At 50.6% G+C, this 24,887-nt stretch overlaps 1 protein-coding gene across 13 annotated transcripts in view; it reads right to left on the bottom strand.

Moving 5' to 3' along the window:
* The window catches only part of ARHGEF9 (Cdc42 guanine nucleotide exchange factor 9), a 161,633-nt gene that overhangs the window by 44,104 nt on the left and 92,642 nt on the right, over positions 1–24,887 (bottom strand). For all 13 annotated transcript variants that reach the window (XM_021525292.3, XM_021525293.2, XM_021525291.3 and 10 more), the window contains 3 exons: positions 17,103–17,282; positions 5,190–5,381; positions 133–312 (listed from right to left, as the gene is read on the bottom strand). In XM_021525292.3, coding sequence (XP_021380967.1) covers positions 133–312; positions 5,190–5,381; positions 17,103–17,228 — 498 coding nt within the window. In that variant the 5' untranslated portion in view covers positions 17,229–17,282. The remainder of the gene's footprint in view (positions 1–132; positions 313–5,189; positions 5,382–17,102; positions 17,283–24,887) is intronic.

The following is a 24,887-nucleotide window of genomic DNA, read 5'->3' as shown; positions in this document are numbered from 1 at the left end:
TAGTGCAGTATAATAATACAGTATAATAAATATACTAATAATGACTGATCAGCCTTCTGAGGAGCATGGAGTCAAGGGTAATTATTGCTCCTCTGGGAATGCCATGTGAGGACAAATGCCCAGTGGACTCACGTGTTCCAGGAAGCACGGTCCGATCTCGCTGAGATGGGGGTCCTCGTTGTTGTACTGCTTCTCCAGGTCCCGCACAAATCCCATCTGAAATCTGTAGATGTCCTCAATGTTCCCAAAGATGATTTTCAGCTGCTCGTCACTGAACATGTCCCTCCTCTTCCGGCACTGCTTTAGGTAACCCTGTGAGATGAGGAAGAAGGATTTGCAGAGGGCAGCAAGGAGGGGTGTTCAGTGCTGGGTGCCTGCTCCTGCAAACCCCACTGCCTCCAACACCTCCTGCCCAGGTCTCCTACAAGCACTGCTGCTTCCCCATCCTTCCAGTGGCACAGCTTCCACAGAAAGCTGCGAGGGGCTGTTTGAGCCTGCTCTGACTTCTCTTTTCAGCTCTTTTCAGTGATCAGGGCAAGGAAGCTGTTTAATAGCATCTTCAAATTCTGTTTAATATCTTTATCCACAACCTGGATGAGGGGACGGAGAGTGCACCCCCAACAAGTTTGCAGCTGATGTGCTGCAGGGTGGGAAGGTTCTGAACAAATCCCCTCATGCTCCCACACTTCACCTGCCAGGATGATCATCACTGAATCACAAAATTGTTAACACTGGAAAAGACCTTTAGGATCATCAAATCTAACCAGAATTATTTAGACTAGAAACTTTGCAAGGCCAAATCTCAGATGTTGCAACTGGCCTGGTCCATTTTGCAGCATCCTGAGTGGAAAGAAACAACACAGGGGTTATCAGGAGATGACTTTGCTTACTTTGCTTGCCTTTTTTCTATAGGAAGGGGAAAAATGAAGTGAAGAAAATGCCAGCAGCTCCAGTGGAATGGCTAAATTTGGGAACTCGGGATGCTTAGTCACACTGCCAGCTGGTAACATGCAGCTGCTGGGCCACAATGAACATTGGAACCCTGCAATGAACTGTCCTTCAGCCTCACCATGTGGTTCCTGGCAGGGAGAACTTCAAGCATGAATGAGAAATTCAACTCTGGCCGACCTGGCCTGGACCCAACCTCTGCCACGTGCAGCTCAGCTCGGAGGATGCCGTCACCCTGAATTTCCTGGCTTTTTCAGCTGAGAAGTTTGGGTTATGGAACAGCTTCCATACTTCCTAATCTAGGTCCCTCTTCCCCCAGGAGCTCCTTGATGACTCATTTCCCTGGGTTTCCCTCTCTGATTTTCCAAGGCCACGAGGAATGGGAGCAGGCTGCTTCCCACTCTGTGGGATGGTCACAGGGCATCCAAATGAAAATCCAAACTGGGGAGAAATGGCACAGAGCACCTCTCCATGCAGATTTTCCTGTTTACCATCCAATCTCAGAACAGCCTGGAAAAAACCCAAGGAGAAAGCTAGGAGAAATCCCTCCTGTGCCCACGGGGCAGTGTCCCCTCACTGTGCTCCGTGACATCCCTCCCTTCCCGAACACAGGAACATCTCCCAGCCCCAGGGTTGCCATTGGCTGCAATTCCCATCCTCACTATTCTCACCCTCCCTGTGCTGCTTCATCATTTCTCTGGAATCACGTGTCTGGAGGAGCTGAAGCAGCACATTTCTGTGCAGGCACCTCTGAAATCACAGGCAGAATAAAGGAATGTGAGGAGTTCCCAAGCCTCATCCTCTCTGTGCTTTTGAAGGTGGTTTCCAGCACAGGACAGGAAAAGGAGACTGAAGATTCATCCATAACACGCAGCAGAGGAGGCTGCTGCGGAGTTTTTCCAGTAAATTTACTTCTGTTACATAAAACAATGTCATCTTCCTTCTGATCAACCCGTCAGGTTTGCTCTGAGAAGGGATAGCTGACTGATGAGCAGATGTTGGAGAGTGTTTTGCTCAATGAATACCTAAAAATAGCTGCCAAACTGTCTGACTTTAAAGTACTTTTCCATGTAGTCCCTGAAGTATAGGCAAAGTTGGGCAGGATTTGCAGGAGGTTAAGTGCTAAGTTTTCTTCACCCCACAGTGGGCTTAGAGACAGCCAGGAGAGTTGGTGATTCCATCTGTCCATCTGTCCATCCACCCATCCATCTATCCATCCATCCATCCCTCCATCATCCATCCCTCCATCATCCATCCATCCATCCATCCATCCATCCCTCCATCATCCATCCATCCATCCATCCATCCATCCATCCATCCATCCATCCATCCCTCCATCATCCATCCCTCCATCCATCCATCCATCCATCCATCCATCTATCCATGGATCCAACTGTCCATCCATCACCCATCATTGATCCATCACCCATCCATCCATCCATCCTTCTTGTCTGGCTGAGAGCAGGGTGAAGGACAGAAGAAAGAGGCTGCAGGCTGTAACTTCAAGGGCAGTTGTGAGAATATTCCACATTTTTTCCTCTCTGAGCCAGTTTGGGGCTGCTTACACTGCCCTGGAACCACCCCCAAGGCAGGCCCAGCACCCCTTGGGCTGTAACCCAGTGCTCTCTGGTGAGGGTGGTGCTGAAGTGCACACAACCAGAACCAGCACAGGAGCAAAGCTCAGACTGCCTGAACTGGAAAGGCAAACCAGAGCCAGAGCTGCTCCCAGGCAGCCAGACTTGGATACTGGTCCACAGCAAGCCATGGGAGCAGTGGGGTTTGCTGTGGTGAGGAATTCCCTCCAATCCAGCTGCTTCCCACAAGCCCTGGCTGGCACAGGGAATTTTCATCCCGGTGCTGGCCAGCTCCTGAGCTCCCTGCCTGGCCAGACTCGTGCCATGGGTGTTGGGAATAATAACAGGGCATGCAGTGACACAGGAGCAGGGAGTGGAAACGCATCCTGAAGCAGAGGGGAGCAATGGGAGAGCTCTTCACCACCACCCTCCAGGAACCACCTCCCATCCTCAGGTGCCTCACTGCTATCAGGACTTGTTATTCACTGCAGCCCAGATACAAGAGAAGAACCACACACTGCTAAACTCAGCACTAAACCAGGCTCAGCCCAGCCAGAGCTGCTCTGCCATCCCCTCTCACACCTCACATCCTTCATCCTACACCTAAAACACCCTAAAACAGAAAACCCCGGGAAGAGGGGAATGTGCCACTATCAGAGCAGCTCTGTCTGCTGTCTGCTCCTGCTATGGCACAATCAACAGCCCTGCCCACCCCACCAGGGGCATGGGGAGCCTAGTCCAGCCTGACTCCCCCAGGCAGTCCAGCCCAGCTCTCCTAGTCCAGGCAAGCTCTCCCAGTCCAGCCCAGCTCTCCCAGTCCAGCCCAGCCTTCCCAGTCCAGCCCAGCTCTACAAGTCCAGCCCAGCCTTCCCAGTCCAGCCCAGCATTCCCAGTCCAGCCCAGCTCTCCCAGTCCAGCCCAGCTCTCCCAGTCCAGCCCTGCTCTCCCAGTCCAGCCCTGCTCACACCCCGCTGTGCCAGCCCTGGCTGACAGAGCTCTGGGAGCTTTCCTCAGTAAAGGGATTGCTGGATTAAACTGAGCATAATGAGCCTCTCTCCAGAAAGGCACAGCCCATCGTTCCACAGATGAGAATGCCCACTTCAGTCCTCCTCCCTGCTTAGCTGAATCATTTCCTGGTGTTCTACCTGCAGGTAAGATTTATCCCCTCAATCCCAGTCTGCATCACACAGAGAAAAGAGAGAGCTTTCTGGATTTCTGCTGTCTGGGATACATCATTAGGGGCAGTAAATCAGTGTTTCCTCACTGCAGCTGAACCTGCCTGCACCTCCTGAGAATCCCAGTTGGCAGAAACATGGTGCTATGGCTAGAGATGCAAGTTAAGGTTTATTTTTGCTTTTTTTATTTTCGTTTCCAACAGAAAAGTGCAAATGCAGGAAAAGAAACAATATGTGGAGAAGTGTCTGCAGTCTTCCCTTCTCCAATGCAAAGCTCTCTGACTGAAATAGCACATTGAAATTAAGCTCATTTGTTTCCAAATTGAAATCCCAAGGCTCTTCCATTTTTGAAAAGTGTCATAGATGCTTTTTGGATGGCTGCTCTGCCTTGCTGGGAGAAAAGCAGCAAGGATGAAGGGAGGAAGACATTCCTCTAAGCACAATTCCCAAGGGGATTCACCACATTGACTGGGCACAGGCTCACTAAATCCTAAACATTGCGAGGGATGAGCTGAAAGCCATCCCCAGACTTTGATTTCAGTGCTCAGGAACTTCTGCCTCTCAGTGATAAGGATGTCTCTACACACAGTGTCCAACCTCTCTGGCACAGCCACGTGTTCCCCTTCCCAAACATCCAGCACCACAAGCTCTGCCCTCTGGGTCAGCTCAGGGCACTAATCCTGAACTTGAGGGGTTGTAGAGGTTAACTGTAACCTAGTGAACAAGAACCAAGTTGGGGAATTGTGGGGTCAGTCACTAAAGTCCATTGCTTGCTGGTTCCCTTCTTCATTTCACATGGTGGAAACATTTTGCCCTCAGTCTTGCCATAAAAAAGGCAAATGGGGCCCATCCTGAGCCAGGGGAAATTGTGAACCCGACATGAAAGGCACAGATGACATGGCTAACTGATTGGTTTAATTACAACCTAATTTCCTCAATCACAAGTTCAAAAGTAGATGGCATTGGGTTTTAATTTAGAGGAGTGCTTGAAGGATCTCAACCTCATCATGTTTTAGTCAAAGAGCTATGGAATAAAGGTCAGGAAATTGCACTTTTGGTTAATACAAACTAAAGGAATTATCAGATCCAGCAGGAAATTCTCAGAACTGTCAATACATATTGACAGATGCTGCTCCTCCATTAGACACAGTCCTCAGACACTCCAGCTTGTTCCCAAATCACCCAGGCACAAACCCAGGCTCAACCTTTGCCACGCCCTCACCATGGGCAGGTGTGCCAGCCCCAGGTACCTCACAGATGTCCTTGAGGTGTTTGGTGTAGTGGGGACAAACCCAGGCCAGGCCCCATGTGCTGTCCCCGGCCCCCATGTGCTGTCCCCAGCCCCAGGTACCTCACAGATGTCCTCGAGGTATTTGGTGTAGTGGGGACAAACCCAGGCCAGGCCCCATGTGCTGTCCCCAGCCCCCATGTACTGTCCCCAGCTCCCATGTCCTGTTCCCAGCCCCCATGTGCTGTCCCCAGCCCCAGGTACCTCACAGATGTCCTTGAGGTGTTTGATGTAGTGGCGCTCGGTGCTCATGATCTCGTTGATGACGTTGGCTCTCATCTGGTCGCGGTTCTGCACGGTCCTGCCCAGGCACAGGCAGTCGGCGCTGGGGTCCAGGTGGCCATTCTGCACCTCGCTGGTTCCCTCCTCCACCCCATCCTCCTGGTTCACCCATAGCTGCAGGACAGAGGGACAGCACAGGGATTATTCCCAGCAGCTGGCTCAGGCTGCACGGCTCTGAGAGGTGTTGGATCACAGAATCACAGAATCACAGAATCATGAGGTTGGAAGAGACCTCTAAGATCAGCAAGTCCAACCTATGCCCTAACACCACAACCAGACTATAGCACCAAGTGCCAAGTCCAGTCTTTTTTTAAACATATCCAGAGATGGTGATTCCACCACCTCCCTAGGAAGACAATTCCAGTATTTTATTATTCTTTCAGTGAAAATTTTTTTCACTGAACCTTTTTTTCACTAAACCTTCCCTGACATAGCTTGAGACTGTGTCCTCTTGTTCTGCCAGTTGCCAGTTGGAAGAGACTGACCCCCACCTGTCTGCAACCTCCCTTCAGGAAGCTGTAGAGAACAATAAGGTCACCTCTGAGCCTCCTCTTCTCCAGGCTAAACAACCCAAACTCCTTCAAGTGTTCCTCACAGGGTTTGTGTTCCCAGCCCCTCACCAGCCTCGTTGCCTCCTCTGGATGTGCTCAAGCATCTCAATGTCCTTCCTGAACTGAGGGGCCAGAACTGGACACAGCACTCAAGGTGTGGCCTCACCAGCACCGAGTACAGGGGAAGAATGACCTCCCTGCTCCTGCTGGTCACACAATTCCTAATGCAGGCCACAATGCCATTGGCTTTCTTGGCCACCGAGGCACACTGCTGGCTCATATCCAACCGGCTGTGGACCAGAGGAGATCCACCTCCGCTCACCCCACCGGGTGTGCACAGAGCTCCCAGCCCACACTGCCCTGCTCCACACTGGTGCAACCAGCCCCAAACACTCCCCACACACTCCCCATCTCTTGGGGATTGGCAGTGCTGGCTGCTCTGACCCCAAATATAAAACCACCCTGTGACAGGATGAATGAATGAATGAATGAATGAATGCTGCCAAGAGCTCCTGACCGAGACAGACACGAGGGAGACAGAGCAGCCCGAGGAGAACTGCAGTGCTGGTGGCAAGCACTGCTGTCCCAGCTCCTGCCACCTCCAGCTGGGGTCTCTCTGAACACAACATCCCCTGGGAGCAGGGGGAAGCCCTTCCCAGGGACCGATTCCAGGTGGAGATGTGGCTGGTTCAGAGATCTGAAGTGCCCATCAGCTCTGGGTTGTGTTTCTGGAGCTCTGTAACCTCCCAGGCCAGGGGCTGTGAAGGAGCTTTGATCCCATTTCTCAGCAGCTTTCCTCATCAGGACAGCCTTTCTGGCTCGGGCAAATCCCACATTTTGGCACCCCAGCATTGGGATCCCCAAACCATGGCATCCCCAAAGCCCATGGAATGGACACTCCTGAGGAAGTCTCCCAAACCTGGGGGCTGAGGGCAGCTTGGGACAGGTGCACTGGGCACTGAAAATTACAAAAAGCAGTGAAAAAGGATTTGTGTGTTCTCAGCACACTGAAGCTTCCTTCCAATATCAAATAAAAACCATCCATAGAAATTGCAAATTCCAGCTCTCCCCTGTGTGTCTGAACCAGCCTGTGCTCTGCACACACCATACGGATCAAGGGCTCCTTCTGTTACCTTTTCCCACAAAACCTGCTTAAAATAACTCTGATTGACTCAAATTGGGCTCAGGGTAGTTTGTAAACAAACATTAAATAAAGCTTAGAGCTGACAGAAATACCCCTGTCTTTCACAGACCACCTCACCTCAGTGATGGAAATGAAGCAACTTCTCCTCCTCAGTGTTTGAAGTCCCCCAAACCCTGGGGACTTTCAAACCTAAAAATACATTTTCCTATGAGCAGTGGAACTGTCCACACACAGAGTACAAGGAAACCAGGCAGCATCATTAACCTGATCTTCAGGTTTCCTTTCAATGTTAATAGTGTTTCCTGCTTTCCCATTATTCAGTTTAAACTGGGCTTTGCACAGATTGTAAAGGGCAGTGTTCCTGTAAATTAGGAAAGTAAAATCTCCAAACCTGCCCCTGCTCCTTCCCTGCATTCCCAACCAGCAGCTGTTCTGCTAAACCACCTCTTGCAGCTCCCACGTTCTGCCCTCCCACAGGGAGTTGTAAAAGCCAAAAAAAAAAACCCAAAAAAACCCAAAACACCATCAAAAAGCCCGAACCCATCTTTTCTTTAGCAGGATGTTAATGATGCTGCAAATCTGGGGGATCTTAAAGGGGTTCTGTAGGATTTCCATCAGCACTGGGAGGCCTGGCTGAGCCCTGGGTCACTGTGAGGGAGCTGGTGATCCAATCCCACCAAACACAGTGGAACCCAGCATGGAAAACCTCTCCTGGCACACTGAAACAAATGTCTCTTGTTCAGAAAAAACACCCAAAAGCTGGATAGAAAAGTGTCTCTCTCAGCAAACCCACCCTCCTCTGGAAGATGTTTGGGGTCCACTGAGGCACAACAACACCCCATGAACACGAACAGTGGTTTATGCTGAAAAACAAATTTAAAATAAAAAAAAAAATAATTAGAAGAAGTGCTGCTGCTGAGCAATGACCTTTTTGGGGTACGTGACCTCAGGGGCCAGCTACTGACATCAATGCCACCAATTTCAGTGCTGGGAAAACCTAGGGGCACCCTGAGAAGGGAAAATGTGTCCTGGGAAGGACAGAATGGCACAGGGAGTCCTCCAGCAAACAATTGTGGAAAATCCAGCAGGACCTGCATGGGGATTAAACCCTGTTGGATGAAGTTTAAAATAACTTCCCCCCCTGCTTTTCTTCTCCTACAGAAAAGGATTTTGCAGCCTTCCCAAACCCAACTGGAACAGCTTGTTACCAAGTTTGATGACACTCCTGCCAGTCTGGCAGCAGAGCATATTTTTAAAGCTCTACCTCCTGGAGTCAGGTGATCATGAGAAAAAATTTGATTTTCACTTAAAAAAAAAGCCAAAAAGATCTAATCATTACAAGGCATGTGTGTATAAGCCTGAGTCATGAATCCTAAAGGCTTTGAGACTCCAAGGCAGACAGCAAACTTACAAACTTTCATGATTCCTCGAATTCAGGCTGCCTTTTGTGCACAGCAGGAACACTCCCTCCTTCCTCATCTGCAAATCTCAGGGGTCCTGCTTTCCTGCTTAATGAAATTTTTGCTCCTTCCTGCTAGGATCCATGCTCCCAAAGGGAAAAAAAATACAGTTCTAGTCTAGATGACTTCTGCCTTAGATTAAAAACAATTTTATCAGCTCCAGAGGAAGCTGAAGGTGTTTCCATCCTGTACTCTGCTGATGGAAGGATGAATCCCACTGTGTTGTTCAAACACTCCTGTTTCCATCTAAACCTCTGAAGTTCTCTGAAATTCCAGCAAGGATCCTTCTTCCAGGGCATCATTTAAGTTAGGACCATGACTAATAAAATTTAAGGTGGAGTGGCAGCTCTGGCACTGACCTTGGGCCAGTCCCTGCATCTGGAGGAAGTTTTCCCACCCAAATCCAGGGATAATCATGGGAAAACTGATGGAGCTGTTGAAATATGGGCTGAAAAGCATCCCAGACTTGTTCTCAGCCGTGAGCAGCACTCTGGTGAGACACACCTGGGGCTGGGTTTGCACCTCCAGCTCTCAGCCCTGGGGAGGAGCTGGGCCAGGCTGGGCCAAGGCAAGGTGGCACTTCAAGGGTTAACTGTGGCCTCTGTCCCAGTGCCACCAGCCCAGGCTGGATCCTCTGCACCCCTGACACTGACGGAGCTGCAGGTGGCACAGCCACACTGGGGAGATGCTGCCCTTGCCCAAAAACTTCTGAAATGTCAGATTGAGCAATTTGGACAGAGCTGCTGTTTCAGGTGCTCCTGTTTCAGCCCAGCACCTCTGCTGGAATCTGAGCTATTGATGATTCTGAGATTGTAGAAAGTCTCTGTCTGTCAGCCCCGCTGCCAAAGCAGAAGCCAGAATTGGTCTGTGCTGGTTTCCAGGTTGTTTATTCTGTTTATCTCTCACATGTTCTGCTGCCCTGCCCAGCTCTGTCCTGCAGGGCAGCGTGTGGGGCTCTGCCCTCAGTGGGATGTGACAAACATTAAATACCAGAAACTCCCTGGGCTGGATTTACAATAATGTGCCAATATCTGTCACCTACATTGGACAGTGTGTCCCCAGCCTGAACCAACAGAAAAATGCCAACACCACAGTGAGACATGGAGGGCATGAAGAAGGAGAAAAAGGACAAGGCACACCCAATTTCCTCCATCTTGTCCCCTTTGGACCCCTCATCTAGAATCCTAAAATTTTACTTTTGCACCTGTGCCACACTTAATGATTGCTGATATCAAACACTCAGAGCTGGTAATTGATCCTGTAAGATTGGAAACTCTTTTCCATGGACAGAGATCACAGCCAGTGTCTCTGGGGGCTCTGTCCAGGGGGGTTCCTGACCCCTGCCAGGGTCCCAGACCTGCCAGGGCAGCCAGAGGGATGCCCTGGACTCCCACACACCTCTCACAGGGTGAGCCCTCTGTTTCACACACATGGGGCTCCCCAAAATGCCTGAATTTCTCTCCTTCCTGTGGGGAACAGCTGAGATCACACTCCAGGAAAAAGGTCTGTCTGCTCCCCATCTCTCCAAAGGGACACGAAGGCACAGCTGCTTGTCCTTCTCAGGGCAAGCATCTCCATTTTTAGAAAAGAAACTGCAGAACTCTTGTTTTCTCCCAGTTTCATCCCATCTCTCCAGCACTCCCAGCTCAGTATGGGTGGCTGCCATCCATGTGGGGATTTCCAGGGAACCCTACAATAATAAATCCAGGTTCTCTTTAAACATCTCTGCAATGAAAAACATCAGGGACTGTAAAGTAAAACAGCACGGGGAGGGCTTCCCCCAGGCCATGAAAAACACCCAGCAGCCAAACCACCAAGCCCTGAGAGCCATTCTGAGCACTCTGTCAAGAATTAATTAAAAGAAATCAGTGAAAATGACAGGAAAAAAAATCAAGTTGCATAATGCTGGTCCTACATGATGTTTCCCATTGAAAGGCCCCTCCATGTGGAGAGGAACAGCCTTATAGTGAGGCTCCGAGTCCTATTCCAAAATTCAACCCTAATTGGGAAGTCATGACCAGCTCTTGCGTAATGCAAGAACTTGCAGAGGCAGATAAAAGTAAAATAATCACATAAAAGGCCCTTTTCCCTAAGGACCACTTCTGGGAGCCACGGAGAGCTGATGGTTGCATTGTGCTAATTCATGTTCTCCATGACTGATACCCCTTTAGAAAGGGAAAAAAGGAAGACCCAGGGAACCACAGGCCAGGCAGGCTCACCTCAGTGCCCAGCAGGAGCACAGAGCAGATTCCTGGAAAATATGTTCAGGCAGTGGAAGACAAGGAGGTGACTGGGGAGAGGCAGCACAGCTTCCCTGGGGGCAGAGCATGCCTGACACAGGCAGGGACCTGGGACAAGGTGCTGACAGAGCTCAGAGCCCTGCCAGGGCCTGAGGGGCTCCAGGAGAGCTGGAGAGGGGCTGGGGACAGGGGATGGAGGGACAGGACACAGGGAATGGCTCCCACTGCCACAGGGCAGGGATGGATGGGATTTGGGAATTGGGAATTGTCCCCTGGGAGGGTGGGCAGGCCTGGCACAGCTGTGGCTGCCCCTGGATCCCTGGCAGTGCCCAAGGCCAGGCTGGACACTGGGGCTGGAGCAGCCTGGGACAGTGGGAGGTGTCCCTGCCATGGCAGGGGTGGCACTGGAGGGGCTTTAATGTCCCTCCCAACCCAAACCAGTCTGGGATTCTATGATGTAAAATTTCAATAAATACAATTAATCAGCATGCAGCTTTACCCAAATGGTGCCCAAAATCACCCAGTGGCACTGGGCCAGCACCACTGACCTGCAATTATTGCAGGTTTACCCTGCTCAGTGCAGGCACTGGATGGAGAGGACTTTTTCCTTCAACAGGCACTGAGGCCTGATCACCTCGTAATGATCAGAAACCACAATAAAGCAAACATTTTACCAGCCAGCTCAATGATTAACCTGCTTCCACTGGATATTCCCAAGGACAAAACCAGCAGCTGATGTGCCATTTTGGATTCTCACTCCCAGTTAACCAATGTGGCAGATTAATGATGCACACATCCTTCAGAGAGCTGCTGCTATCCCAGGAAATCTGGATTGTACAGGACAAGTGGGCAGTGCCACGGGTTACAGTGCCAGAGGCTCCAACAACCTGCAGGAATCCATGGGAGCACAGAGCCTCAGGACTCCCTCCCACCCAGCACCCTGCCCTGCTCTGTGGAGCAGCTCCATTCCCACAGGATCTGCTCCTGTTGCTGCCTTGGAGCTGCTTCCAGGGCTGGGGCCTTGTTTGTAGCCCTGTGCAGTGTCACATCCCTGAGCAGTGTCCCATCCCCTCCCTGAGCAGTGTCACATCCCTGAGCAGTGTCACACACCTGTGCAGTGTCCCATCCCCTCCCTGAGCAGTGTCACACACCTGAGCAGTGTCACATCCCATCCCTGAGCAGTGTCACATCCCCAAGCACTGTCCCATCCCTTAGCGACGTCCATTCCCCTGCTGGACTCCCCACTGGATTAAGGAGCTCGGTAGTTCCCAGGATTTCCAAATCCCAGGATCTGCAGCCCAGGAGGGCCGGTGGTGCAGAGCTCTGCACGAGTAAAGCAGCAGCAGCTCCAGGCTCAGCCCCTGCTGGGCTCTGCCAGGTGCTCCCCTGCCCAGCCCCACGAGGAGCCAGGACTGCCAGGAGATGCTGGGTGTCCCCGGAGTGTCCCCGGGGTGTCCCCAGGGTGTCCCAGCCAGCCCCGGCCCTGCCCAGCCTGGGAGGGCTGGCAATGGGGCTGGGATGGAGTTTGCTGGCAATGGGGCTGGGATGCAGTTTGCTGGGAATGGGGCTGGGATGCAGTTTGCTGGCAATGGGGCTGGGATGGAGTTTGCTGGCAATGGGGCTGGGATGCAGTTTGCTGGGAATGGGGCTGGGATGCAGTTTGCTGGCAATGGGGCTGGGATGGAGTTTGCTGGCAATGGGGCTGGGATGCAGTTTGTTGGCAATGGGGCTGGGATGCAGTCTGCTGGGAATGGGGCTGGGATGCAGTTTGCTGGGAAGCACAGAGCATCTCCTGGATCCTCTTCCAGGACCAGGAATAAGACATCTAGCAGCAGAAGGAAAGGCAGCTGAAGCAATATGCTTTCCTCTCTTGTAGTCCTGCCACTCTTTTCTTACACAGCCTGAATTTCTCCCTCACAAATCTGGTTCCAGCCTCAACGTCCTTGTCACCTTCCAGCCCACAGGCTCTTTGATACCTTCTCCTTCCTCCCTCCAACTCCCCATGACTTTAGCAAAGCCTCTCTAGCTCTTCCTCTCCTCTCTAAAACTCTCCATTCTCAACCTCATAAATTCCCCTTCTCCAATCCCAGTCTCAGAAATTCCCCTTCTCCATTCCCAGCCTCAGAAATTCCCTTTACCCAAGGTCAGAAAGACCCTTCACTCATTTCTGGAGAAAGAGAAAATGGGGGATTCTGTAGGGACAGCTTCAGGCTCTGTGTCCCCAAAGGTGAACAAGAACAGCTCCAGAGAACAGCCCCTGTGCTCTCTCCCTGACCCCTGCAGCCCAAACCAGATTCCCAGGGGCTGCAGCTCCAGCAGGGACCAAAAGCTGCTTGGACACTGCAGCAAACTGGATGTGCTCTGCTACATCCATGAGAACATTGGGAATTAGGGCTCAGCCCTCCCATTTCCCACAAGGCAATCCCTGCTGACACACAGTGGGAGAGCAGAGGCTCTGGCTCACTGCAGAGCCCTGCCAGGCTGAGCAAGGGCAGGGCCAGGGAAGGGCTCTGCAGGTTTGTGCCTGGAAGGGGCTCTGGAGATTCCTGCCTGGTTTGCCTGACTCCAAGAAAGGCCTCAAAGCTCTGGTTTTGCACCTCCAAACCAGCTTGTCCAGGGAAGGGCACGGTGTGACCCTTTGGGGGACCTGTCTGGGCTGCAGGTGGCACAGGGAGCCCTGGGGTGCTGAAATGCTCCTTGCCTTTAGAAAACCCCAAATTCTGCAGCTCAGCCTGTCCCCAGCAGTGCTGCCCGTGCTGGGTCCTCCCTCCAGCACAGCTATTTGTAAGCTGCATTTGCCACAGGAAAATCAAATCTCCTTTAGAAGGCTCTGAAAAAGGCAGCTCCCCCTTCTTTCTTTGGGAAATCTGGTGCCCCTGGCTCTGAGAGAATGCTAATGCAGGGGCTGCAGTGGGGAAAAACCAGGTGAGTGATGAACTCAATGAGATATAATCAGATTTTACAGGCAAAAACAAGCAGATGGGGCAGCAAGATGGGGAATTACACCTGCAACACAGAGCAGGCACAGCTAAAAGCTAAACCCACCTGCCCAGTAAAGGCACAACCTGCCAGGCACTGGGACCACGCTCTGGGTTGAGTCTCCTTCTCCACAGTGCCTTAAAAGCTCACTCCAATTTATCCAGCACTTCTCCTTTAGCAGCAGAAAATAAAGTGGGTCAAAGGCAGCTTTTCAGCAGGAAAATCAATCTAAAATTACAACACTTGGGGGAACCAAGGCAGTGGTGAGAGAGAACATGGAGCACTGCCACCCCTGCACTTCTCCACCCCTGCACCTTCTCCTGGAAGAGAAGATCATGAAGATTTCATAGCCCCTCCCTGCTCCTTGGCAGGACCATTTCTTCCCTTCTTCAGTCACCAGGCACAACAAGAAGCTGCAGTAAAAGCTCCTCAGCCCCAGTTTTGCTCTTTACCTTGGCTTAGTAACATAAGGAAGGGAGACTCAGCATTGCTGAGGTGAGAAATATATTCTGCAAGCTCAGTCTGGTATCCAAAGAGACTAAGGAGAGCTTTGCACAGGAATAAATCCCCCTCTCTGCCCAGGACAGGGGCACTCTGCCACGTCTCTGAGGAGAGATTCCACTGCACAGCATCCATAAGCTTTACTCTTTTTATTTCTCTTGCAGTGGAAATATGTCAGAGCCCAAAGATTAAGCCATTTGATTTCCTGTGTTTGGAGTGTCTCACCTGGGCTGTTTTGGAGCCTTCATGAGGGGTTCTGCAATCAAAACTTTGTTTTGAGGCTTACTGTGCTTTCTAAAGGAGACCCCAAGGTACAACAAAGGATCCACGGGCAGCCCTGGACTGTTATTCTCTGCTGTAAATCCCTCCCTACACTGCTCCTGTTTTTCTGAGCCAGTGTCAATGTGCTGGTTATGCAAAAACTCATCTCTAACCCACAATGTACAGACAGCCCAAGGCTCTGCCATCCACAGAGGAGAAAGAAGTGGCATTACCACCACAAGAATGTGAAATCTCGTTTGAAAGTCCTGCTGGCTTTTCTCAGTTGTACCTCCCAACCTGTCAGACCACTGGAAGCTGACAGGATGTTCAAAGACACTGTGCAGCCACCACAGCTGCACCCTCTGGGTGTCCAGTGTGCTCAGAACAGGCTAAAATACATCACAGACACCTTCACCTGTCTAAACCCAGCTCGTTGCTGGGTCTTAAATTGAGTTTTGGAGTTCTTATCCACCCTTCTGACTTAGGGGTGCTCATAACCTTCTCCCTGCGTGCAGCAGCTCCCTGCAGAAATCATTCACCTTCCCCTGCTGGCTCCAAATTTTACTTCTCCTATGCTGCACTTTCTCTTCCCCTAGAAAAACATTGCTTTATCCATCCAGTTTCTCCTTGAAAGTTCCTGAGCTCCCAAAGCTCCGTGGTTCCCTCTCCCCACCTTCCTTCTATCCACATCCCAAGCTACTAAGAGGATTAGTGCAGGTGTGAGCAGGGAAACAACAATTGCTGTGTGTGCAGGGAATTCAGGAGCGTTTTTGTTTGCCACCCCTGGCTGTCATGTAAAGGAGGCCAAGGGAATCAGCAGGCTCCTGTTTTCCTCTCCACTTGCAAATGTGAAGTTCCCTGCTATGAGATTTCGTGAGTGCCAAATGCTTTGCCAAAGGTTTTCAGATGATCTGGCTGGAGAGCAAGAAGCGTCAGACATCTCATTGCAAACTGGGTTCCCAGCCCAGTTTTGTCCTCAGAAGTGATTCAAAGGACTTTGAGAGAAGCCCAACTGTGCAGTGATCTTCTCCTGCACTCCTGTTAGTACTTACAAGAGGCCTGAAGTCTGAAATATCCTGAAATTAATCCTACTTGGCTTTATACCTGTCTGGTCTGTCTGACATCCCTCACTTGAATACTATTCATATGCTATGCAGCATATTGTTCCTTTTTCCTTCTGTGCTTGCACAAGAGAAATACAGATATAAAGAAAAGCAATTATTTTGCAAGTAAAACTAGAACCACCCAGGCTAAATCAGGCAGTTTTCTGGCATCATCTTAAAAAAGCAGGGCTCAAAGTACAACAGAGAAAAACGCAGCCTGCTCATGATGTGAGTGATCATCTGCTCTTCTCGCAGTTCTTTCATTCCTTATTCAGCTGCTTTGGAAACCTGAGGGGCAAATCGTCCCCTCCAGCCTCCCTTCAAGACCTGCAGATAAAATGAGCCAGAACTCTTGTTTTTAAATATCAATTCTCACTAAGGCAGCACAGCCAGGCGCTGCTCCCCTCTGGGAGGGGAAAGGGCAGGTGTCTGATCCCTGCCTGCCCCCAACAAGTGATTCCCAGGTGGAACAGCCAAGCCAGCCCTTGCAGAGCTGATGGAAGGATTGCTCTCATTGGGATAGTGGGCAGAACAAGCAAGAAACCTGCCTGGTCAGGCTCTTCTGACCCCCAGCACCAAGGCTGAGGATCTAGGATTTGTTCCAGACATTTGTCTGAGATTCACTGAATCCCCTCTCCTTTGTTCCCCACAGTTTCTAAAACCATCCCCCCAACCTTTGAAAAGTGTAGGGAGAGATGGGGAGTTCAACCAAGACAAATGATCCATGGGTTGGGGCCCTAAAGACACTGGTCCGATTGGTTTTTTGGTGTGTTTTAAAAAAAAAAGGACAGTGTTTTCCAGACTATTCTTAAACCTTCTGTAGACAGTTTGTTTGCGACACAACACCAAAGGGCTGTTAAATCGTTTCCCCAGAACCACAAAGAAATCAACACTGGTCAGTGCACTTGAGAGGTTAAACTGGCCCAGAATATTTCAGTGTTTAAATTAAGCAAATAAAATGAGATTGTTCTCGTTCAGCCTTTCCAGCTGCAGCACAGAGGAGATGTGCTAGTGACAAGAGGTGAGAGTGTTTCTGCAAGAAGGTTTTCACCTCAATCACACCTGAAACAAATCCATTATCCAGACTTGTTGCCACCACCAGCTGCAGGGTCAGACTCAAAATACCAAACACAATTTGTTATCCTAAAATACCAAACACAATTTGTATACCCAAAATACCAAAATCCCAAAATACCAAACACAATTTGTATACCCAAAATACCAAAATCCCAAAACACCAAACACAATTTGTATACCCAAAATACCAAACACAATTTGTTAGTCCAGGTCAGAGTAACAGCATGAACTTTTTTGGGCAGCCCAGCTCCAGTTCCAGTCATGGATCTCTCACTCCTGGCACTGGCCAGAGCTGGGGGAAACACAAGAGCTGCACCAGAGGGGAAAAAATTGTGTGCTGGGGAGGCAGCAGCAAGTAGAAACATTCTTTGCTCCCCAGTTTTTGGATAGAAAACAGGCAAAGAAGTGGGGATCAGCATCGGTGAGAATAAACAGTAAAAACAGAGCAAGAGCTCAGTTCTTGATGTCCTGAGCAGCGGCAGTGATTCTTTAGAGCAGCAAAAAGCAAAAGTCACTCACCCTCACGAAGCTGGCGGGAAACCATCCTTCCTCATCGTCGATCTGACCCCACCACCAGTCCTTGTTGGAAGCATCCAGGACCTTGATGACGTCTCCTGCTTTAAACGCCAACTCCCGGTTGGCCATGGTGACGTGATCCCATACTGCCTCAGCACTGACAATGGAACCACCACTGATCAGCTTGGGGAGAGAAAAGCACAGTCAGGAGCGCCCGCGGCCCCAGCCCCACACATGCACAGCAGCACCCGCAGCGCAGCTCGCAGCCCAACCCCGTTTCCATTCCACCCTGCCGCTCCCACTGCCCTCATCCTGCTCCCAGCCGTGCCAGGCAAGCTCCAGGCGCCGTGCCCCGTGTCCCCCAAGGCCTGGCACCACCCCTGCCACCTCCATACGGGCACACGTGTCAGGGAGAAATCCCCTGACACAACGTGCAAGTCCCAAAAACAAGAGATGGTGTCCCTCAAAGGAATTTTCACTTCAGTTGAAATGTCAGAGAATTGGGGAAGCTTTCCATGCAGACCCAAGCAAAGTTAGTGCACGTGTTTAAAAGGCTCTTTTTGAAACTGGAGGCTGCCTGTTTTAGTGCTGGTGATGTACTGACACCCCTCACTTGTGGCACGCTGCTGACCTGCCCCTGGCCTGGAGCACAGCCCAGCACTGTGGTGACAGTCTGCAAGGAGCAGATTGTGGACCCTGGACACCCAATGAGGCCAGTCTGGTGTCTGACAGGACCTCGGGAACATCTCTGCCTGTGGAGCTCCTGGAGCCTCAGAAGGGCACCAGCACAGCCCCGGTCTCCTCTGTGACAGCCACGAAACTCCTGCTCCCTGCTGGCAGGATGGAGCACCCCAACACTGGTGGCTTCCACACCACCAGCCATCCATCCATGCCCAGGACACCCCCTGTCCCTCTGACTGACAGCTGTGTGTTTTTAACAGAGTAATAAATTGTGTTTATGTGTTGCCCACTGCAGGCATTCTGTGCTGAGCACTGAGGCTGCCTCAGCAAACACAGATTTTCCCCATGTGCTAATCAGCCTGTCAGAGCTATCCTGGGTTCATTAGTTCTGCCACTGAGACACCCTGACCATGGACTTGGGCTGCCTCCAAGTCCCAGTTTGAGCTCAGAGGGACAGAGCTCAACCCTGTAACCATTCCAGACCTTGTTGTGGCGAGGCTCTGAGAGCCACAGAGTCCCCTCAGCTGGGGGAGGAACACAAAGCACACAGACAATAACCCCTCGCTGGGGGTATGCAAGTGGAGAAGCCCTTAATGCAAGTCTGGCATCCCCAAACCCCTGTTAATCACTGCCTGCACAGTGAGAACTTGAAGGAGACCTTCCAGCACAGCTTCAGGTTCTCAGCATCAACAGAGAACACTGAAGTCATCCAGACAATCCAGACAACAGATTAAAAGGCCTGATTTACCATTTGCCTTGGACTGGCTCTCCTTTACAAATCTGATCTCCTTGGGGTGGAAGCTAGAGCTGCAGTTCCAGCCAGTTGTAGAATCAGTCACACAAAGCAGCAAGACCTACAAGGCTTAACCTGGCAGTGCCTTTCATCCTCAAAACCCAGGCAGATCCAGTCAGTGGGCAGCAAAGTAAAGCTGTGCTCCCCCCACTTCAACAAATTGTCCCTTCTAATTCAAAATCAGCTGTAGAAGAAACCTGTCCCCTTTGTGTGTCATACAGGGGCTTGTCCACACGAGCCTCACAAGGTCCTGGGACACCAGGCAGAAAACCAAGGCATGGACCAAGCCCTCAGGTGATGGCTGAACTTGTGGGCACCTCCTGCTTCAGTGAGGGGTCATCCCACAGCTGGAATTTTGAGACACAGCTGGAGGGAGCTGGGCACCAGAGGGTCCCACCTGAACCAGCAGCAGATGCAGTCAGATGGTGATGGACCCCCAGCTCGCCCCAGAGCTGGGCTCAGCAAGCAGGGGAGCCACATCTGGAGAAGTAAGAGACTGATTTCTGATCCCAGGGCAACAGCTGGATGCTCAGAGGTGTTTCAGTGACTCCTCACAACCCCTTGCTCTGCTCCCAGCTGGGGTTCCTGGATGCTTTCATAAATAAGGATCAGTTTAAAGCACAGAGACCCCAGGACAGATCTGGAAGGGATGAGACTTCAGAGCTGAAGAAACCCCACGATACATTTGAGACCAGGTACCATTTATCTGTTCTTCTGCCAGGACTGAGCTCTTCTCCTTCACCAGTGCTTCCCTCTGCCATATTTATAGATGCTGTCCAGGTGTGGTTTCCCAGGTAAGGAAGTTCTGCCCTTCCAGCCCCCAGCTTTTCCTTCCCCCAGGCATTTCACCAGCCCTCTCAGGCTTCCACGTACCCTGCCTGCATTTTTCTGGAACACAGATGACCAGAATTGCAAATACTATTCCCAAAGGGACCTTAGCAGAGATTTGTGGAACAGCATGAAATATTTATTCCAGTGTCACAGAGATCTCCCAGTAACACCTCACATGTCCCCCATTCCCCATGGCCACCCCCCACCCGTGGCTCACAGGGATCCTGCACTCAGCTTCTATCAGTAAATGCAGTAGAGTACGTTCTCTTTGGCTCGAAAATCAGTTTTCTTGTCAAAAAATGAATCGGGTTGGCCTGACACTTGTTCCTTTGGTTAATGCCATTGGGTATTTTAGTCCCTTTTGCACTGATGAGGAACCAGGAACAGAGCTATTACGCAGGAGCCGTGTTCCTGCTGCTTCTGCTTCAGCTGACAGAGCCTCTGCTGTCACTTCACACACAGCCAGTTCTGGGCACAAACTGCCACAGAAACGTCACTGAGCCCAAACTTCAGAGGGACTGTGCTTCAAATCCTCCCAGCCTACTTTGCAAAAATCCATTCCCGAGCCCGAGGCACAAATCCCAGCTCTGAGGAGCTGACAGGGACAGCAAGGGACACAGAGGGACAGGGGGTCACACCTCAGCCTTTTTGTGCTGTTAGCACACAAATCTGCAAGGTGCTTTCAGGGCACGTCAGGAGCTGGGGTGGCTTTGCAAGGTGCTCCTTGAGCTCAAGGAGAAAAGCTCCAAGTCCTTGGTTCTCACTGATCAGTGCCAGCAGGGGCTGGTCCTGCCCAGCCCCTGGCCCTTGCTCTCAGCTCAAGGAAGGGATCCACATCCCAGGAATCCTGCAAGCAAACCTTGCCCTTTTGGAACATAAATCCAACTCAGCCTGCAGCAAAAGGATGGCAAGAACTGGAGCTCCAGCCATCCCACGTGCTGAGCCCATTGAGAGAATGTCAGGGCCTGAAATGAAAAGATCCACTTTAATTTATCTTGCAGAACATCTTGCTGCATCCGTGGAGCTGTCCAGCTCTCTCAGGGCAGGGTTATGGAGACAGAACCTGACATCTGCAGCAGCAGGAGATGGCAAACTGGAGAAAGGTCAGCATGAAATATTATTTCTCAGAGAATTCAACACAGGAGCTCTTCACTCCAGAAAGTTCACGTCTCAGCTTCACAGCTGGGCTCTGTGGTCAGAGATATTCAGCCAAAGACCTTGGAAAGAACTTCTCTGCCATGAAGTCAGATTCTCCCACACTGCAGCTGAGGGAGTCATCTGGACTCCCTGATAGCCAGTGAAGAGAAAGAGACACATCTGGAGTGTGATTCATCCCAGCTATTTCAGCCATCTACCTTCCAGCCAGGTGAATCATGCCCTCAAATTGACTCTGTGTTTAACTGGCTGAGGCAGAAGTTTACATTTCCACATCTTAATGTTCATCCCATCTACAATTTGGCCATTACCAAAAGCAAAGGACAGAATAATAATCCCTACAGGAATAGTGAAATATTAAAGCACACTCTCCCAGATATAGCAGTTTTCTGTAGGGCGAAGGTTGGTGGAAATAAAGTTATGTTCTCTGTGCCCACCAGAGGAATTCACAAAATCTTAAGCCTTGTAATTTCACAAAAATTAGAACTTAGATATTTGGGGAAGTGTCCTACCCATAGGAAAAGAGAAGCAGGGAGAAGAAATGCAGCAGGTGACAAGGACATTCAGTGTGACATCCCCTGAACACTGCCTGTCTGCCAGGTGCAAGTCCTACTTCCTACTAAAACCAATTATTCTTGTCAGTTGCTTGTTCAAAGTCAAGAGCCCAAAGAGAAAATTCCTCAATGCTTTCACCTCGTAACATCAGTGCAGAAATGCCCAGGAGCATTTGGGAACTACAGACCTGAGAATAATGATTCCTGCTTTACAGGAGCCTGCAGAGCACTTTCTGGGGTGGAGGAAAAACTTTCTCAGTGGGCAGAAGAGAAGAGTAACTCTTGGGATGTTGTGAGGGCTGGGCACCAGGCACTGGTCCAACAAACACCACGGGCAAAGGGAAATTCCAGGGCACAGAGAGGAGAGGCCATTCCACATCCCAGCACCACAAAGAAATGAATTGGATGAGGAGAAGAAAAAGGGCAGAAAGACAAGGCTCTCTCTAACTCCATGCACAGCTTAAGCACACTAAGAACAGGGTGTATGATCCCTGAACCACCAGGACCACACCCTCAGCCTTCCCAGGGATTTTCCCCACAGGTTTCCAAGCAAACCTCCAAGAACTCAGTCACAAACCCTCCTTCTAGAGATGCTCCTTCAAGGCACTCCCAGCATCCCAGCCCAGCAGGTGAGTGCTTTACACCAGCAAGCAAAGCCAGAGGAAAGGAATGAAACCATTCCTGCTGAAGGGCTGGAAGGATTTTGCTTTCTCTTCCCGCCTGGTGGCATTTCCAGGATAGAACGTGGCCACTGGAAATACAGAATTACTTTCGAGGTGCTGCCAAAATAAAATGACAACAAACAGTAAAAACTGCAAGGCCCCACCTCTGACAGCACATACCAGGGATGCTGAACTCTGTCCCCATCTGTGCTGGGAAAGCTCAGAAAGGTCCATCTGGCCAAAGATCCCCACTGTCTCCCTCTCCCCTTGCACTTCCCAAAGCCAAAGGGCTTAAAGGTGTCATTAATGCCCCATGGGAGATTCCAAGGAATAAAAAGTACGTGCTCAAAAGTGGGAGTTTGACTCCAGATTTTACAACTTTCTTTTCTGGCCATGCCTTTGTGGCACCTTTATCAAGGTCAAATAAATGTCCCCATCAAAGTAACCAGGAAAAGAAAGAATAAAAGGAGTAACAGGAACAGTTCCCTGTTACAGGAGCTGGTGGGATCTGTCTGACCCTGTTACTGGAGCAGGTCTGGAGCAAATCCACAGGAGCCAGAGAGGAAGGGAAGGGAAATGCCTCTCATAGCCTGTAATCACAGCACATCCTGATGGAAAAAGCCCAGGAACACCACCTAGGATGGCTCCCCAAAGCACATTTACAGAGTGGCCTCAGAGCCAGGGGTTCCAACTCCTCCCAGGCCACTGCAGGGTTTAAATCCCTGAGCCATGACCCAGCTGTGCCCCTGCAGAGGGACTTTGCTCCAGCCCCACACAACAGAATCAACTGGAAAATTATTCCGGGGAATGGGTGAGCCAATGCCTCCAGTCTGGTGCATTTTCCCTGGCTCTGCTCACTTCCCAAGCCAAGATGCACAATTGGACAAGAACATCTGCTCCACCTCAGCCCCTGCCTGCAGTGAGGCAGTCAAGGATTAAACATCTTTGAGTGAAATCAGCTGCTACTGCAACGTTTTGCTAAATATTCCCAAGTCATCAACACTTACTGGCTTCTTATGGGCCAACTTGAAGAAGAAATCAGGGGCTCAGTGGTCCATGGAGACTGAAATATTCACAAAAGGGCCATTCAAACCACTCTCACCTGTCCATTCCTCTTTCAGGGATAAATAATCACTGCAAACCCACAAGATTCCAAGACCCTTTTTAGCACAGAGCTTCCTACTAATCTAAAATGCACTTTATGAAGAACCACATTCCCAAAAAACCCCAAATAAATCTATCATCATTCATTGTGTCCTTAGAAAACTTCAAGGACTTCAAAGTTTCCAGCACCATGGTCTCTGGGAATATGAATAATCTTTAAGGCAGGAAGGTGTTTCTCTATTAGATCATTTATAACTGCATCAGTAGAGTTGTAACAGTAAAAAATGAGAGCTCTGAGTAGTTCCCTTTGAAATCCGTGTTACATAAACTGTGTCCTCCTCCACAGGAGCAGGATGCAGGAATAGGAGCAGGCTGTGAGGGGAGGAGGGAGAAATGTGGTGAGTGGATGCCATTTGCTCAAATTTTCCTTGTACAGAGCTGCCCTTTGTTCAGACAACATAAAAGCCCTGTAAAATCACAATAGCATTTCCCACACTGCGTTCACCGGCCCTTCCACGATGGAGGCAGCCAAAACAGATTCAAAGAAGGATACACAGAGCTGTTGTTCAAAGCAACCACTGCTCAGGGGAAGGACAGGACCCAGCAGAGCTCCAGGGAGCCCCAGCCAAGGGAGAGCACAGCTCTGCTCCCGGTGATGCCGGAGGGGAGACACCTCACCCTGCTCCATGGCAGAGCACAGCACAGCCTGCTGGGACCCCCCAGACCCCCCCACTGCTCTGCTGGGACCCACTCCCATGAATTCCCAGCACAGCCGTGCCCACGGGGTGAGGAGGGCAGCGGTGCATCCCATGTTTCAGCCCCACACCCTGCTGCTCCTCCCAGCCAGGACAGGGCCACTCAGCTGATGGAGCAGAGCACAGGAGAGCATCACCCAGCTCATCCCGCTGCATTCTGCTCTTGCATAATCTCCCCAGAGTCCCTCTGATGGTGTGTTTATTTTTAAACCTCTCCTCAGGAATTCTACAAAGTGAATAATGCCCAATCTCAGTGAATGGCCCCATGGCTCATTCACCAAACACAGGGGAGGGCAGCTCCACTTGATTTGCTCATTCTCTCAAGAGGTGCAATCACCCAAAGGTTAAGCACAAGTCAAAGAATTTCCCTTTCTGCTTTCAAGCTCCTTGATGAATTTAACTAATGACTGGATTTCAGCTGAAAGAGGCTGATTGGAGTGAGAGTCTCCCATATCCCATATTCTGGGAAGGCTGCCACACTTGGTTGGAAACTTTATCTATCTTTTCTTTATCTATATGTTATGGGGAGAGTCAGTACAGACAGAAAGGTTCCTTAGGAACCTTGTTCTGTTTTTCATTGACTTCCACTTTCTTGGGAAGATTTCACCTGGCAGATAGGAAATTACCTGGCCTCAGCCAGGCTGCAGCAGCAGAGCCCAGGGGATGGCATTAGTCTCATTTTCCACCTTATTTTGAGTATTGCCCATGTCATTCCTATTAATAACAGCAGCCACGAGGCAGGGCCATGGATGGAGAGCTGAGTAAAACCCTGGCAGCAGTGAGGAGGAGAATGGAAGGTGGTAATGAGGCAGAGGGACCCCACTGAAGCACAGCCCACGCAGGTGTGAGCTCTTTGGATGGAGCACACGTCACCCTAATCTCCCCCCAGCCCCTCCTGTGCGTGGGGCACAGCAAATCTCCCCTTGCCTCATCACAAATCACAAATAACCACTTGCCATCATCTTTTAACTCAGATAAATGATGAGACTGGGGCTGGAAGTCCAAGTTTGCCCTGCTGCGGGGCAAGCAGCACCTTCAGCAAGCAGAGCCAGGGCAGCTGCCAGGGCTGTGGGCTCGGGGCTGGCAGGGGCTGTCAGCACTGATCCCTCACTGCAGCACTCAGCAACAAACCATAAACACCCTCCAAGATCCAAACCTAAGATACTCACACAAATCCCAGCCTCCTCCCCCAGAAGGGACTCCTGACATTCCCAAGCCAAGGCCACAACAGCCTCAAAGACCTGGAGCTGTAC

Source organism: Lonchura striata, chromosome 14, assembly GCF_046129695.1.
Source record: "Lonchura striata isolate bLonStr1 chromosome 14, bLonStr1.mat, whole genome shotgun sequence".
Lineage (NCBI taxonomy): Eukaryota > Metazoa > Chordata > Aves > Passeriformes > Estrildidae > Lonchura > Lonchura striata.
Note: the sequence above shows the minus strand (reverse complement) of the source record. Positions and strands in the feature narration are given on the sequence as shown.